General features: G+C 43.8%; 1 protein-coding gene across 4 annotated transcripts in view; it reads left to right on the top strand.

The window, feature by feature from the left end:
* LRRN4 (leucine rich repeat neuronal 4) overlaps nt 1-14,768 on the top strand; it is a 66,500-nt gene extending 51,732 nt beyond the window's left edge. For 2 of the 4 annotated variants that reach the window (XM_056567836.1, XM_056567835.1), the window contains exons 4-5: nt 2,551-2,676; nt 13,624-14,768. In XM_056567836.1, coding sequence (XP_056423811.1) covers nt 2,551-2,676; nt 13,624-14,722 — 1,225 coding nt within the window. In that variant the 3' untranslated portion in view covers nt 14,723-14,768. The remainder of the gene's footprint in view (nt 1-2,550; nt 2,677-13,623) is intronic. The other 2 variants (XM_056567834.1, XM_056567833.1) reach the window with 2 other exon arrangements.
* Nucleotides 14,769-15,365: the final 597 nt, after the last annotated feature.

The following is a 15,365-nucleotide window of genomic DNA, read 5'->3' as shown; positions in this document are numbered from 1 at the left end:
CAGGGCTCTGTACACTGGGAGGGCTCTGTACACTGAGGACAAGCAGGGCTCTGTGCACTGAGGACAAGCAGGGCTCTGTGCACTGAGGACAAGCAGGGCTCTGTGCACTGAGGACAAGCAGGGCTCTGTACTCTGAGGACAGGAAGGGCTTTGTGCTCTTAGGCTTTGGGACATGCTCAGGTTGACACAGCAGGATGATTGACAACTCAGGAGCCTGCACAGAGCCCTGCTTGTCTCACACTGACTTCCTGTATTTGGTCTCCACACAAAGACACACACGCAATACCTGCAGGGAAAGCATTTTTTTCACCTAAAAATATACACATACACAACCAATATATATTACCAACATAGATATAATGGTATTATGTACATTTTATAAAAAGGTTTTGCTAAACACAAGTACACTTTAGTACACAGACATGGAGACTGGTCAAGGTTAAGGGAATTATGAATGGAGCAATGTACATAGATATTCTTAAGGAAAACCTGATTCAGGGTGCTGTGGACCTCAGACTGGGCTGAAGTTTCACCTTCCAATAAGACAATGACTCTAAACACACAGCCAAGACAACACAGGACATTTCTATGAATGTTGTTGAGTTGCCCAGCCAGAGTCATGACTTGACCCTAATTGAGCAAGGAAATGGCTTCCACTGACGACTCCCATCCAACCAGACACCGCTTCAAAGGATCTCATCACCAAGAAGACTGGAGGTTGTAATCGCTGCCAAAAGGGCTTGAACTAAGTATGAGTAAAGGGTCTGAATACTTACGTCCATGTAAGATTTTAGTTTTTCTTTTTCAATAAATTAGCAAAGATTTGTATTCTTTACATTCTCTTTTAATTTTGTCATTATGTGGTATTGAGTGCAGAATGATAGGGGAGGGGGGTTAACTTTTTTTCCTAGCACAAGGCCGCAACATTACTAAAATTTGTAAAAAGTGAAGGGGTCTGAAGACTTTCCGAATGCACTGTATGACTATCTATGATTATCATAGTTGTATCTCCTGCCAGGAAAGAGTCTCCAAGTTTTAGGTCTGCCAGCCATCTTGACAGATTTCTACCTATTGCATGTATGATGAGATCTGTCATTCAGAGCCGATGGACCACCCAATAACTTGGTTCCCCATTCTAAGTCACATACACAACAATGATTACTCTGAAACAGCATAGCCATTCAAAGTGAATCATAAAGTATATTGTGATATAGGAGCCAGTCAGTGACAGGTTCCCTAAAAAGCATATGTATTACCAAGCCAATTTTCTTTTTACTGATTAAAGCCAGGTACTGAAACTGGTTCTGTTTTTTCCAATCTGTTTGTATTTTTGGCTTGTAATATTTTAAATTTTTTTCTGTACATTATGGGGGGTGACCATCTTGCCTGAGCGTTTTTTAACAGCATTAGAGATATGCTTTAGAGAAAGCCCCATGGATATAAGCAACAATAGACTGAGCTGTCCCTTTGGCATGAATGTGGAAGGAGTCTGGGGGTGCTCTGAGACATTTGCAGAGGTCATTCTACAGGGATAACGTCTATTATTAGGGATGTGCGTACGTCTATTATTAGGGATCGACCGATAATCACGAATTTGGGAATTATCGGTATAAGACAATAATGCCCCGCCCCCCGCAACGCCTCCACGGCACCAAGACCGCCCCCCCCCACTCGCCGCACCGCGTCGCACCCCCCACCGCACCACCCCAGCCCCATTGCCTCCCCCATCCCCGGTTTTATAATTACCTGTTCCCGGAGCCCGGGGTCCACGCTACTTCTGGCTCCTGCTGCGTCCTGCATTACACTGTGCGCAATGACGAGTGACGTGACGTCACTGTCAGTGCGCACAGTGACAGCTCAGGAGGACGCCACCGGAGCCAGATGTAGAGTGGACCCCGGGCCCAGGTAATTATAAAACCGGGGATGGGGGAGGCAATGGGGCCGGGGCGGTGCGGTGGCGGGTGCGGTGGGGGGTGCGACGCGGTGGGGCGGTAGTGGGCGCGGTGCAGCGGTGGGGGGAGCGGTGTGGCGGTGGGGGGAGTGGTGGCGGTGATAGGACTCAGGACCCCCAGACAGGCAGGGGGAGAGAAGCGGGCGGCGGCGGCGGTCTATGGCACCGCAAAAGCCACTGCAGTTCATTGATTTAAAGCGCCCGCTTTAAATCAATGATCTCAAGCGGTGTCGCGGGGGGATAAATAGCCGATAACTTATACCGGAATATCGGTATAAGTTATCGGCTATCGGCCCTATCCTCCACCGATTATCGGCCCTAAAAAAACGATATCGGTCGATCCCTATTATTTACATATTGTTTTCACCTTTCACTGTAATCCTATCCGTGATAAGGATAGCACTATTAGAAAGTAATCTGTACAGAACAGGAAGTCTCAGCTTAGTTTTAGGTCTAGTGGGCAGAATAATAAATTGCTAGTTTTCAGGATTATTTTAAAAGACAGGTAGTAAAATATAGAATTCTAAAAAACATGATAAAAAATATGGCTAACAACTAATGTTCAAGAAATAATATTAATTTTGTTCCCATCTTTGCAGCTGCAACATCAGAGACATATCTTTCTTGAACTCCAGGTCAGAGAATATAATTATTGACCTTCGTGGCAATCCACTAATGTGCACTTGTGATCTGCTGTTATCGCTTAAGAAAGTCGTTTTGATAAGGTAATGTGTATTGGAAAATGCAGGTGTAAAAAAGTGTAAAATCTTGTTTGTTTGTAGGCACTCCAAAGTGTTTATAAATATTGAATACTTTGGATGTAATAAAACATTGTAACCTTGACCCCATTCCCATTTAGACATGGCTGATTTAGGGGAAGTACCTGTCTAGTAGGTTAAAAAAAATCATGGTCTAACACTTGTTTACAAGGTCTGTTCAAACAGTATGCAGCCATGTTATATGAAAAATAGAGACTTTTAATGAAGATGATAGATTGTACATAGGACAATGATGCCTCTGTAGCTTGGGACCTCACACAATTCTCCCAGTGTCTCTTCCACTGATGAAGCTGCCAATCAGAAGTTGTCCAGGCATTTTCACCAAATTGCATTACTCAAACGACAAAGAACATTGAGGTAGTACTATAGGTAGTACTTGAGGTTGTATTAATTGTTTGGCCTGGATGAGTATAAGTATGAAGATCAACACCTTCCCTAACAAAAACACAGTTAACATGGTCTTGATCTGGTTACCAGTGGCGTAGTAATAGGGGGGGTCACAGCTGTCGCAATTGAGCCCCCTTTGCCAGGGGGGGCCCACAAGCCCTCCACACCACATACTCACTGCCGCTTTGGCTGGTTCTCCTGCAGCTGTTGTTAAAGGGGTGCTCTGGTGGTAAACATTTTTTTTTTTTTTTTTTTTTTATCAACTGGTGCCAGAAAGTTAAACAGATTTGTAAATGACTTCTATTAAAAAAAAAATCTTGATCCTTCCAGTACTTATCAGCTGCTGTATGCTCTACATGAAGTTCCTTGCTTTTTAAATGTCCTTTCTGTATTGCCCACAGTGCTCTCTGCTGACACCTCTGTCCGTATCAGGAACTGTCCAGAGCAGAATAGGTTTGCTATGGGGATTTGCTGCCGCTCTGGAAAGTTTCTGATACAGAGGTGTCAGCAGAGAGAACTGTGGTCAGACAGAAAAGAAATTCAAAAAGAAAAGAACTTCCTCTGGAACATACAGCAGCTGATAAGTACTAGAAGGATAAAGATTTTTTAATAAAAGTAATCTACAAATCTGTTTAACTTTCCGGCATCAGTTGATTTAAAAAAAATTGTTTTCCACTGGAGTATCCCTTTAACAACCATGGATGGATACACTACAATAATCCATGTGCCGACAGGAGCAAGGAAACACTTCCTGCTTGGCCATTCTGTGCTTTCCCTGTGATGGACAGTGTGATTAGTGGTGTCTGCATCATTCTGCTTATCACACCGCATCAGATGAGACCAGATCTGCAGAGCAACGATGGAGCCCGGAAAGAAGTACTGTCAAGAGATGTGACCCAATTCATTCAGGGGGTACAGTGACACCGTTTAGGGGGCAAAATGGTGCACGGGTCTGTGAGGGGCACAGTCATACCAATTGGAGACACAGTGCTGCACAGTTTATTGAGGGGGACAGTTGATCACACAGTGAGGGGGCCCGTCACATCATTCTGGGGGCACTGGCACAATTCATTCAGGAAGACAGAGGTATAAAGTAGTACAGTGGCATAAGCAAATGGTACAGGGGGCACAATGTGGGACAGTATTGTTTTCAGGGGCACAGTGTGGGGCAGTATAGTATTCAGGGACACAATGTGGGGCAGTATTGTAATCAGGGACACAATGTGGGGCAGTATTGTAATCAGGGGCACAGTGTGGGGCAGTATTGTAATCAGGGGCACAGTGTGGGGCAGTATAGTATTCAGGGACACAATGTGGGGCAGTATTGTAATCAGGGACACAATGTGGGACAGTATTGTTTTCAGGGGCACAGCGTGGGGCAGTATAGTATTCAGGGACACAATGTGGAGCAGTATTGTAATCAGGGACACAATGTGGGGCAGTATTGTAATCAGGGGCACAATGTGGGGCAGTATTGTAATCAGGGACACAATGTGGGGCAGTATTGTAATCAGGGGTACAGTGTGGGGCAGTATTGTAATCAGGGGCACAGTGTGGGGCAGTATAGTATTCAGGGACACAGTGTGGGGCAGTATTGTAATCAGGGACACAATGTGGGGCAGTATTGTAATCAGGGGCACAGTGTGGGGCAGTATTGTAGTCAGGGGCACAGTGTGGGGCAGTATAGTATTCAGGGACACAATGTGGGGCAGTATTGTAATCAGGGACACAATGTGGGGCAGTATTGTAATCAGGGGCACAGTGTGGGGCAGTATTGTAATCAGGGGCACAGTGTGGGGCAGTATAGTATTCAGGGACACAATGTGGGGCAGTATTGTAATCAGGGACACAATGTGGGGCAGTATTGTAATCAGGGGCACAGTGTGGGGCAGTATTGTAATCAGGGGCACAGTGTGGGGCAGTATAGTATTCAGGGACACAATGTGGGGCAGTATTGTAATCAGGGACACCGTGTGGGGCAGTATTGTAATCAGGGGCACAGTGTGGGGCAGTATTGTAATCAGGGGCACAGTGTGAGGCAGTATAGTATTCAGGGACACAATGTGGGGCAGTATTGTAATCAGGGACACAATGTGGGGCAGTATTGTAATCAGGGGCACAGTGTGGGGCAGTATTGTATTCAGGGGCACAGTGTGGGGCAGTATAATATTCAGGGACACAATGTGGGGCAGTATTGTAATCAGGGGCACAGTGTGGGGCAGTATTGTAATCAGGGGCACAGTGTGGGGGCAGTATTGTAATCAGGGACACAATGTGGGGCAGTATTGTAATCAGGGGCACAATGTGGGGCAATATTGTAATCAGGGGCACAGTGTGGGGCAGTATTGTATTCAGGGGCACAGTGTGGGGCAGTATAGTATTCAGGGACACAATGTGGGGCAGTATTGTAATCAGGGGCACAGTGTGGGGCAGTATTGTAATCAGGGGCACAGTGTGGGGCAGTATTGTAATCAGGGACACAATGTGGGGCAGTATTGTAATCAGGGGCACAGTGTGGGGTAATATTGTACGTACTACAGTTACCTGTGACTTATTATCAGGGAAGTGTTTCCCAACCAGTGTGCCTCCAGCTATTGCAAAACTACAACTTCCAGCATGCCGAGAGTTGTAGTTTTGCAACAGCTGGAGGCCCATTGGTTGCGAAACACTGTATTAGGGTAATAATAATGTTTCACAGAAGGCACTGCCCTAGATCCCCAAGGATTGACATTAAGCTCATTCACTGCCCTAGGCCAGTGGTGGGCAACCTTTTTTTCAACTTAGCCAAATCTCGCTAAAACCACGATTGAAATTTATTTTGAAAGCCACATTTTTAAAACCGAAAATACATAGGATGGTACACTGTTTTTAGTTTCAATAAGTTTTTATAGAGAATATTCTGCATGCAAGTATCCACATAGGTCGGGAGGATACAAATAACACAACTAATAAAACAAAAACTTTAGAACGGTATTATTTATCGATAATGTTAAATTCCGTAAAATTTGCCTTACAATGTAGAGAAAATTACATCCTGACAAATTGGGATCTGTGGATGACGCACTGGTATTTATCTGTGGATGACGCATATATGGCATCTAATGTGTGTGTAAATAATATTATAAAATTAGTGGGGCTCATCATGGATATTTTAAGCAGGGTTCTCCACCTTGATGGATACACCCAAACAGTAGGCAAGAAGTAAAAGTAATAAAACAGGCATGCACACATTGCACTGGCTCTGCAGTCAAGTTGAATAAAAGTAAAAAAATGACAACATAAAATGAAATAAAAATCAAGATACAACTAAAAAAGTACATATAAAAGTATATGAAAACACACTCAAATAGTCCTCACTGGTACTGTTATATATTGACCTCAGAACCTGGCCACTAACTTATTTTGCTGGCTCCTAAGATTATGATATTCCACAATTTTATGTGCACATCCCCCTTTTCACATCAACCCTTTTTATGTCAATCCCACAATGTCACATTTCTCCCCTCATGTCACATTTCTGCCCCTCGTGTCACATTTCACCCCCTCATGTCACATTTCTGCCCCTCGTGTCACATTTCACCCCCTCATGTCACATTCCTGCCCCTCGTGTCACATTTCACCCCCTCATGTCATATTTCACCCCCTCATGTCACATTTCTGCCCCTCGTGTCACCATTCCCCCCCCCCCCCCCCATGATGGCCATCACGCCTTTCTTTTTACCCTGCCCTGTTCACGTCTCTCATTTCCATAGTTAGGCACACTTAATTAATAATCATCACCCATGATGGCCATCAGTCACCCCTTTTTTTTTTGCCCTGTTCACAGTTCACATCTCTCATAAGAGTACATTATTCATAATCATCCCCCCCCTCCATGATGGCCATCAGTCACCCCTTTCATTTGTCTCTCCCTGGCCCTGCCCACATCTCTAATTTCCAAGTTCCAGCGGCATATAGTTCATATTCATCCCCTCCCCCCCTCCATTCCCCCCCAACCCTTCCTTTTGCTACACCTACCGGATGACACGCTGCTGATTTGGGAGGCACAGTCTTCTTCTGAGGACAGAGAGAGGATGCTGCCTCGCCGCCACGGCGCTACACAGAAAGTCAGGCCCCCCCCTATACCACATGACCCAACTGGAGCTGTGTGGAGCCGGCTGCCGGGGCTGCACACAGGGCGCGCACTGACAGAGGCTAGCTGCAGAGTCCTGACTTTTGGGGCGGCTGCCCGAGAGGAGGGAGGGGAGCGGGCGCCCGGCACACAGAAGAGCCACATTAAAGGGGTACTCCAGTGAAAACCTTTTTTCTTTTAAATCTACTGGCTCCAGAAAGTTAAACAGATTTTTACATTACTTCTATTAAGAAATCTTAATCCTTTCTGTACTTATTAGCTGCTGAATACTACAGAGGAAATTCATTTCTCTTTGGAATGCTCTTTGATGACATCACGAGCACAGTGCTCTCTGCTGACGTTATTATAATAATTATAACTCTTTATTTATTGTTGTCCTTAGTGGGATTTGAACCCAAGGCCCCATCACTGCAAGGCAGCAGTGCTAACCACTAAGCCACCATGCTGCCCTCAGCATACATCTGCTATGCACGGTTGCTAAAATGGACAGAGATGTCAGCAGAGAGCACTGTGCTCATGATGTCATCAGTGTTCCAAAAAGAAAGGAATTTCCTCTGTAGCATTCAGCAGCTAATATGTACTGGAAGGATTAAGATTTTTTTAATAGAAGTAATTTACAAATATGTTTAACTTTCTGCCACCAGTTGATTTAAAAGAAAAAAGGTTTTCACCGGAGTACCCCTTTGAATTGTGTAAAGAGCCGCATGTGGCTTGCGAGCCGTGGTTTGCCGACCACTGCCCTAGGTCATGAAAGATTTTGACTTTAACCCCTCTTCCTGACGTAAACCAAGAAAGATTCTGGCATTAACCTCTTCATTAACTTAAACAACCAGGGATGCTTACTTTAAAGGGGTTCTCCGGTGCTTAGACATCTTATCCCCTATCCAAAGGATAGGGGATAAGATGCCTGATTGCGGGAGTCCTGCCGCTGTGGACCCCCGTGATCTTGCACACGGCACCCCGTTTGTAATCAGTCCCCGGAGCGTGTTCGCTCCGAGACTGATTACCGGCGACTACAGGGTGATGTCACGCTCCGCCCCTCAATGCAAGCCTATGGGAGGGGGTGTGACAGCTATCACGCCCCCTCCCGTAGGCTTGCATTGAGGGGCAGAGCGTGACATCACACAGGGGCAGGGGCGTGACGTCACACGCCGCCCGCCCTGTAGTCGCCGGTAATCAGTCCCGGAGCGAACACACTCCGGGGACTCATTACAAACGGGGTGCCGCGTGCAAGATTACGGGGGTCCCCAGCGGCGGGACTCCCGCGATCAGGCATCTTATCCCCTATCCTTTGGATAGGGGATAAGATGTCTAAGCACCGCAGTACCCCTTTAACCCACTTACTGAACTAGACCAACAAGGATCTTTACCTTCACCCCCTCACTGTCTGGATCACCAAGCTGTTTGACTTTTTACCCCTCTACTGCCCTAAGCCACTAGGTATAAAGACATTAAAGGGGTACTCCGGTGGAATTTTTTTTTTTTTATAAATCAACTGGTGCCAGAAAGTTAAAAACATTTGAAAATTACTTTTATTTAAAAGTCTGAATCCTTCCAGTACTGTATCAGCTGCTGTATGCTACAGAGGAAGTTCTTTTCTTGTTGAATTTCTTTTCTGTCTGATGACAGTGCTCTCTGCTGACACCAATGTCAAAGTCAGGAACTGTCCAGAGCCAGAACAATTCCCCATAGCAAACCTCTCCTGCTCTATACAGTACCTGACATGAACATAGGTGTCAGCAGAGAGCACTGTGGTCAGATAGAAAAGAAATCCAAAAAGAAAAGAACTTTCTCTTACAGCAGCTGATAAGTACTGGATGGATGAAGATTTTTAAAAATAAGTAATTTACAAATCTGTATAACAAATCTGTCTCTTATTGGCCTTTATTTCCAGATCAATACTGTGAACCCACGACTCATGTCTGGTTGTAAACTCAGTCATTTTGAATGCAATGACCAAACAGTTCACATGCTCATTTAAAGAGAAACTGACAAATGGTTCCCCCATACTAAACCCAATACACAGGGTTATAGTGCAGGTGAACTTGACTAAAATTATGTATTACTCAATCCATGGTTCCATTGTAGATTTCGTTGCCAATATGCAAATTTGCTCCTTGCGCAATGGAGGTGGCAGCTGTCTCTCCCTGCCTCTGTCCTTTCTGATACAGTGCGGTCACAGGACAAGACCACTCTGAAGAGGATATTTATATTCAGAGTTGGGTTGTAATATGGCAGCAGGTAAGATCGGGGATCCTGTTCCTTCCTCCACTGTGCATAGGAGCATATTTGCATATTAGCATTGGAGGTTCTAATTCTACAACACGACCACAGATCAAAGTAAGTAATGCATCATTTAACTTCCGTTTACCTAAACTATACCCCTGTGTGTTAGGCTAAGAGCAGGTGAACCGGCTGGCAGTTTCCCTATAACAGCGTCCAGTGCCCCCACTGACTAGTACAGCGACGTTGTCTTTAGAATGCACATGCTCATTCCACTCTCCATGGCTGCCAGGTTACATTGATGTTGCACAGACTGTTCTTGTTATATTAACACTGGCTGGATAGTTTCCAGACAGACCTTGTATGCCTAACCAGTTTTTGCAGTTAAGGCCCTGTTCACATCTGTATTGCATGTTTGTAGATTCTATTGCAGATTCTGTCATATGCAATGCTATTGCTCCAGGCAAAACAGTCATTGTGGTCTACTGGGGTACCATTGATGTTTGTCCTGTCATGAACCTGACACTGTCTCAGTTTGGCTTTCAGCTGCTTTGACAGGACAGACAAACTGGAAATGCCAATGTAGACCGACCACTTGTTTAGTTCTTGTCTCTAACGATTGCACCCCCTTGTGGTGTCACTCCGATTCCTAGTCTTTTCATGTCTGTGCCATCCTCAGTAGTGCCCATTCTATGTGTATGCCTTTCATGCTTTGTGTTTGAAAGGGCCAAGACTAAAAGGTGCTGCTATCATAGACTGTAACAAATCATCTGGCTTCACTGACCTCTGAACACCCTAGTGAGGAAACAGTAGTCTGGCCGCTAAAAGAAGTGGTCATGTGATTTTGCCATGCATATGCTAATCATTCGAAAAAGTGCAACATTGTCCTAATATATTCCCTCTACATATTTTATTTCATTTTCTTTTCGATAAATATCTTTAGCATATGACACTGTAAAAGTTATTATTTTGACTTAATTTTTAAAGGCTATAGACACTTTACTTAGTAAGATAGCTGACTGACTATGCTGAATTGCAATCTTTTGATGTATATTCACAGAAAGAAAGCCAGAGGCTATTTCATAAAACTGCTGATTCTTATTATGATAGATAGAGGTTTAACCAGATAAGAGTCAACCAGCGTAGAAAGGCTGCAGACAAAATGTTGTATCTCTTCAGGACCAGGCAATACCGTAGAATAAAAAAAAAATGATGATTAATAGACTGAGAACTAATATTAACACTTTGTCATATAAAAGGCATCCAAACTCAATGCCTAGGAACTAGTCTCTGAGGCCCACAGCACTGGAGAAGGCAGTGGCATTTAATGCATGTTGGCCAAACTCACTGATTTAAGACCGATTAAGTTAAATTAGTTAAATCAGTAAAAACCCTGCCCAGAATGCGGACATGAAAAAAAGAAAACCTGTACTTACCTCCCGCTGTTTCCCTGATGCCTATTCCCAGCCTCTGCTGCGGTCCTCTTTCTGGTTACCAGAATGCAGCGATGTCCAGCCTCGGCCATTAATTGGGTGAATGGCAGGATGACCTATTGGGTCTTCTACCTGTGGCCGGGACTTAATGCATCCCACTGCCGCACAGCCTTTCACTGGCTGAGGTGGGACATCGCTGCATTAGCTTGGCAGTAGTCTGACGTGTTGACCCCAGCAACCAGTAAGAAGACCACAGTAAAGGCAGAGAGTAGGATACCAGAGGCACCTGGGGATCAATGGGAGGTAAGTACAGTTTTTTTTTTTTTTTTTTTTTTTTTTAAAGAGTACCTCTCATGATCTTTTAAAATGTTATAATCCTCCCAGTTCACTGCCCCCCTTTTGATAAACTACCCCATGTCTTTATTTTTATTCTTTTTTAGTTTTCTACCTTGACATTGCTCTGTATTTTCTGCTCAGTCTCAATCAGATTCAGAGACTGGGAAGGGGCGTTATTCAGCAGGCTGTGACATCATCTGAAGACATACAGGGGAGAACTTCCTCCCGCACTCTGCTACACACAAGCCAGAGCAGTTCAATGTGTGAAATGAGCTATGATTGGCTAAGGCTGCAACCCCAGAAACCCCAGAAACAATGCTTCTAGTGCATAATGGGGGGAGATTCATCAAGATCTGTGCTGAGGAAACGTTGACCAGTTGCCCATAACAACCAGATTGTTTATTTAATTTTTCAGAGGCCTTTTAAAAAAAATAAAATAATTAAAGAAGCAATCTGATTGGTTGCTATCGGGAAACTTGTCGACTTTTCCTCTGTAACAGTTTTTAATGAATCTTCCCCAATATCTCTGTAGTATGGGGTCAAGAGAAACATGGCACTAATTTTTACATATGCCTCAATAGAACATCCAAAGAATGCTAGTATACCGTATGGGCCCATCCAGAATGCTTCTTCATATTTATGTGCACAACTGGTGTTCTTGCTATTTGTGGACTATAACTTCTATCTTCTAGTATCTGCTTGTGTTGTATGGGCTTAATGTATAGAACGGACTGAAGCTAAATGGAAAGAAAAAAAAAAAGCATTTCTCAGTTTACGAAATAGACCAGCACCATCACCACGCAATGTATTGTAATGTGGATTATATTGTAGGTCCCAAAATCTGTGCTAAATAATTATTTTTATATATATATATATATATATATATATATATATATATATATATATATATATACACACACACATTTTTTTTTAAATATATATATATATATATATATATATATATATATGTATTTAGCCTAGCAGTGGTTGCCAAACTATGGCTCCTCAGATGTTACAAAACTACAACTCCCAGCATGCCCGGACAGCCAATGGCTGTCCGGGCATGCTGGAAGTTGTAGTTTTGCAACATCTGGAGGTTCACAGCTTGGAGAACCATTATCATCAATAAACTTTAACCCATTAAGGACCGGGGTTTTTTCCGTTTTTGCATTTTCGTTTTTTGCTCCTTGCCTTTAAAAAATCATAACTCTTTCAATTTTCCACCAAAAAATCCATATTATGGCTTATTTTTTGCGCCACCAATTCTACTTTGTAATGACGTCAGTCATTGTGGCCAAAAATCTACGGTAAAACGGAAAAAAAAATCATTGTGAGACAAAATTGAAAAGAAAAAACGCCATTTTGTAACTTTTGGGGGCTTCCGTTTCTACGTAGTACATTTTTCGGTATCTTTATTCTGTAGGTCCATACGAATAAAATGATACCCTACTTATATAGGTTTGATTTTGTCGGACTTCTGGAAAAAATCATAACTTCATGCAGGAAAATTTATACGTTTAAAATTGTCATCTTCTGACCCCTATAACTTTTTTATTTTTCCGCGTATGGGGCGGTATGAGGGCTCCTTTTTTGCGCCGTGATCTGAAGTTTTTAACGGTACCATTTTTGCATTGATAGGATGCACTATTTTGGACTTTGGAATTTTTTTGCGCGCACGCCATTGCCCGTGTGGTTTAATTAACGATATATTTTTATAATGCGGACATTTCCGCACGCGGCGATACCATAAATGTTTATTTTTATTTACACTGTGGTTTTTTTATGGGAAAAGGGGGGTGATTCAAACTTTTAATAGGGAAGGGGTTAATTGATGTTTATTCACTTTTTTTTTACAGTGTTGTAGCTCCCATAGGGACCTATAACACTGCACACACTGATTTTTATCATTGATCACTGGTTTCTCATAGGAAACCAGTGATCGATGATTCTGCCGCTTGACTGCTCATGCCTGGATCTCAGGCACTGAGCAGTCATTCAGCGATCGGACAGCGAGGAGGCAGGTAGGGGCCCTCCCGCTGTCCTGTAAGCTGTTCGGGATGCCGCGATTTCGCCACGGCTATCCCGAACAGCCCACTGAGCTAGCCAGGATGCTTTCGGTTTCACTTTAGACGCGGCGTTCAACTTTGAACGCCGCATCTAAAGGGTTAATAGCGCATCTAAAGGGTTAATAGTTATAGATCGGGAGTGGACACACGACGTTCCAGTACGTCATGTGTCCTTAAGGGGTTAAGTATCATTCTTTGGTCGCCCCAAAAAGTTGGGAAGTATGGTGATGGCATTTCGACCACTAATGGACTATGCAGAATTCTACTATGCTTATTGTTTTATTCCATCTGACATTTTTCTCTCCTATTTGATCAGATTGAATGAAGTTTTCTGCACTTACCCAAAGGGAGATGTACCAGCCGTTTCAATTCTGGAACTACATGAGAGATGCAAGTTAAGCCAGATTCAGGCAAATAATGAAACACAAGATTCTGTTACCTCCAGTACTGCCGTAATGGAATCAGATTATATAGCGGGAACAACAGAAGACTCATTTAACTCAACCTTACTGCCACATACATTAGGACAAACATATATTTCCTTAGAAAATACTACAGATTTCTCAACTAAGGAAAATGACTTAACAACGCCCTTCTCCATAACCCCATCTAGTATGGTTATGACAGACACAAGCCCCGAAATGAACAATGATTTCTTCCCTAACAAACTTACATTGTCTATTGGTGTCAATACAGATAGTCCATTTACTGAACACAAGTTTTCAGAGAGTGGTAGTTCTCGAGGGGACCAACCCGACATCATACCATTGTACCAAGAAGGTTACGACGATGACGAAATTCTACCAAGCACAACAAGAGCAGGGAGCAAAATGAAAGCCTGTGACTACGACCATTGTAGACATCTTCAGACACCTTGCCCGGAACTTCAACTACTGACACAGTGCATGTGCCCCGGTCTTTCAGGAGATGACACCCTTCCAGACCCACCTCACGTACAAGGCGTCTATGAGATAACCGATACGTCAGCACAGATACTGTGGTGTTCCCCAAATTCTATGGTGGAGAAGTATCAGCTTACTTATCAGCCTGAAGGCGGCACGAACGGAACGGTTGATGACATTTACGTGACCATGAGACAGTACACACTATACAACTTAGCGTCCTATACTACATATAAGGTTTGTGTATTGGCCTATAATAAGAAAGGGCATAGCGCATCCACCAATGGTGCCTCAAGAACTCCATGTACTGAATTCAAAACCAGACCCAGCTACATTCTCATACTTTCCGTATTGAGTGCTCTAGGTGGGTTGTTTTTTGTGACCATTTTAGTGCTTGCCACTTGCCTATACAAAGCTTGTAAAAGCAACATTGGTAGTAAATATGATACCCATCTTGTGTCCTATAAGAACCCGGCATTTGAATATCATTGTACAATTCCATCTTATCATTAAATTGTTCTCACAAATCCTGTTCTCTGGAGCACTTCCCTTCTTTATTCCAGGGCTTCACAAAATGGTTATGAATCTAGGAGCCAGGATGCTGCATGTCATGTAACAGGACTTCATATAATCGGTCATTAGTGTCCCCTCATCTCTCCCTGTGTCACAGACATTACAGTCCACTAATCTCTCCATGTGTCACAGTCATTACTGTCCCCTCATCTCTCCCTGTGTCAGTCATTACAGTCCGCTGATCTCTCCATGTGTCACAGTCATTACAGTCCGCTGATCTCTCCCTGTGTCACAGTCATTACTGTCCCCTCATCTCTCCCTGTGTCACAGTCATTACAGTCCGCTGATCTCTCCATGTGTCACAGTCATTACAGTCCGCTGATCTCTCCCTGTGTCACAGTCATTACTGTCCCCTCATCTCTCCCTGTGTCACAGTCATTACAGTCCGCTAATCTCTCCATGTGTCACAGTCATTACTGTCCCCTCATCTCTCCCTGTGTCACAGTCATTACAGTCCGCTAATCTCTCCATGTGTCACAATCATTACTGTCCCCTCATCTCTCCCTGTGTCACAGTCATTACAGTCCACTGATCTCTCCATGTGTCACAGTCATTACTGTCCCCTCATCTCTCCCTGTGTCAC

Source organism: Hyla sarda, chromosome 3 (genome assembly GCF_029499605.1).
Source record: "Hyla sarda isolate aHylSar1 chromosome 3, aHylSar1.hap1, whole genome shotgun sequence".
NCBI lineage: Eukaryota > Metazoa > Chordata > Amphibia > Anura > Hylidae > Hyla > Hyla sarda.
This window is presented reverse-complemented; position numbering and strand designations above follow the sequence as displayed.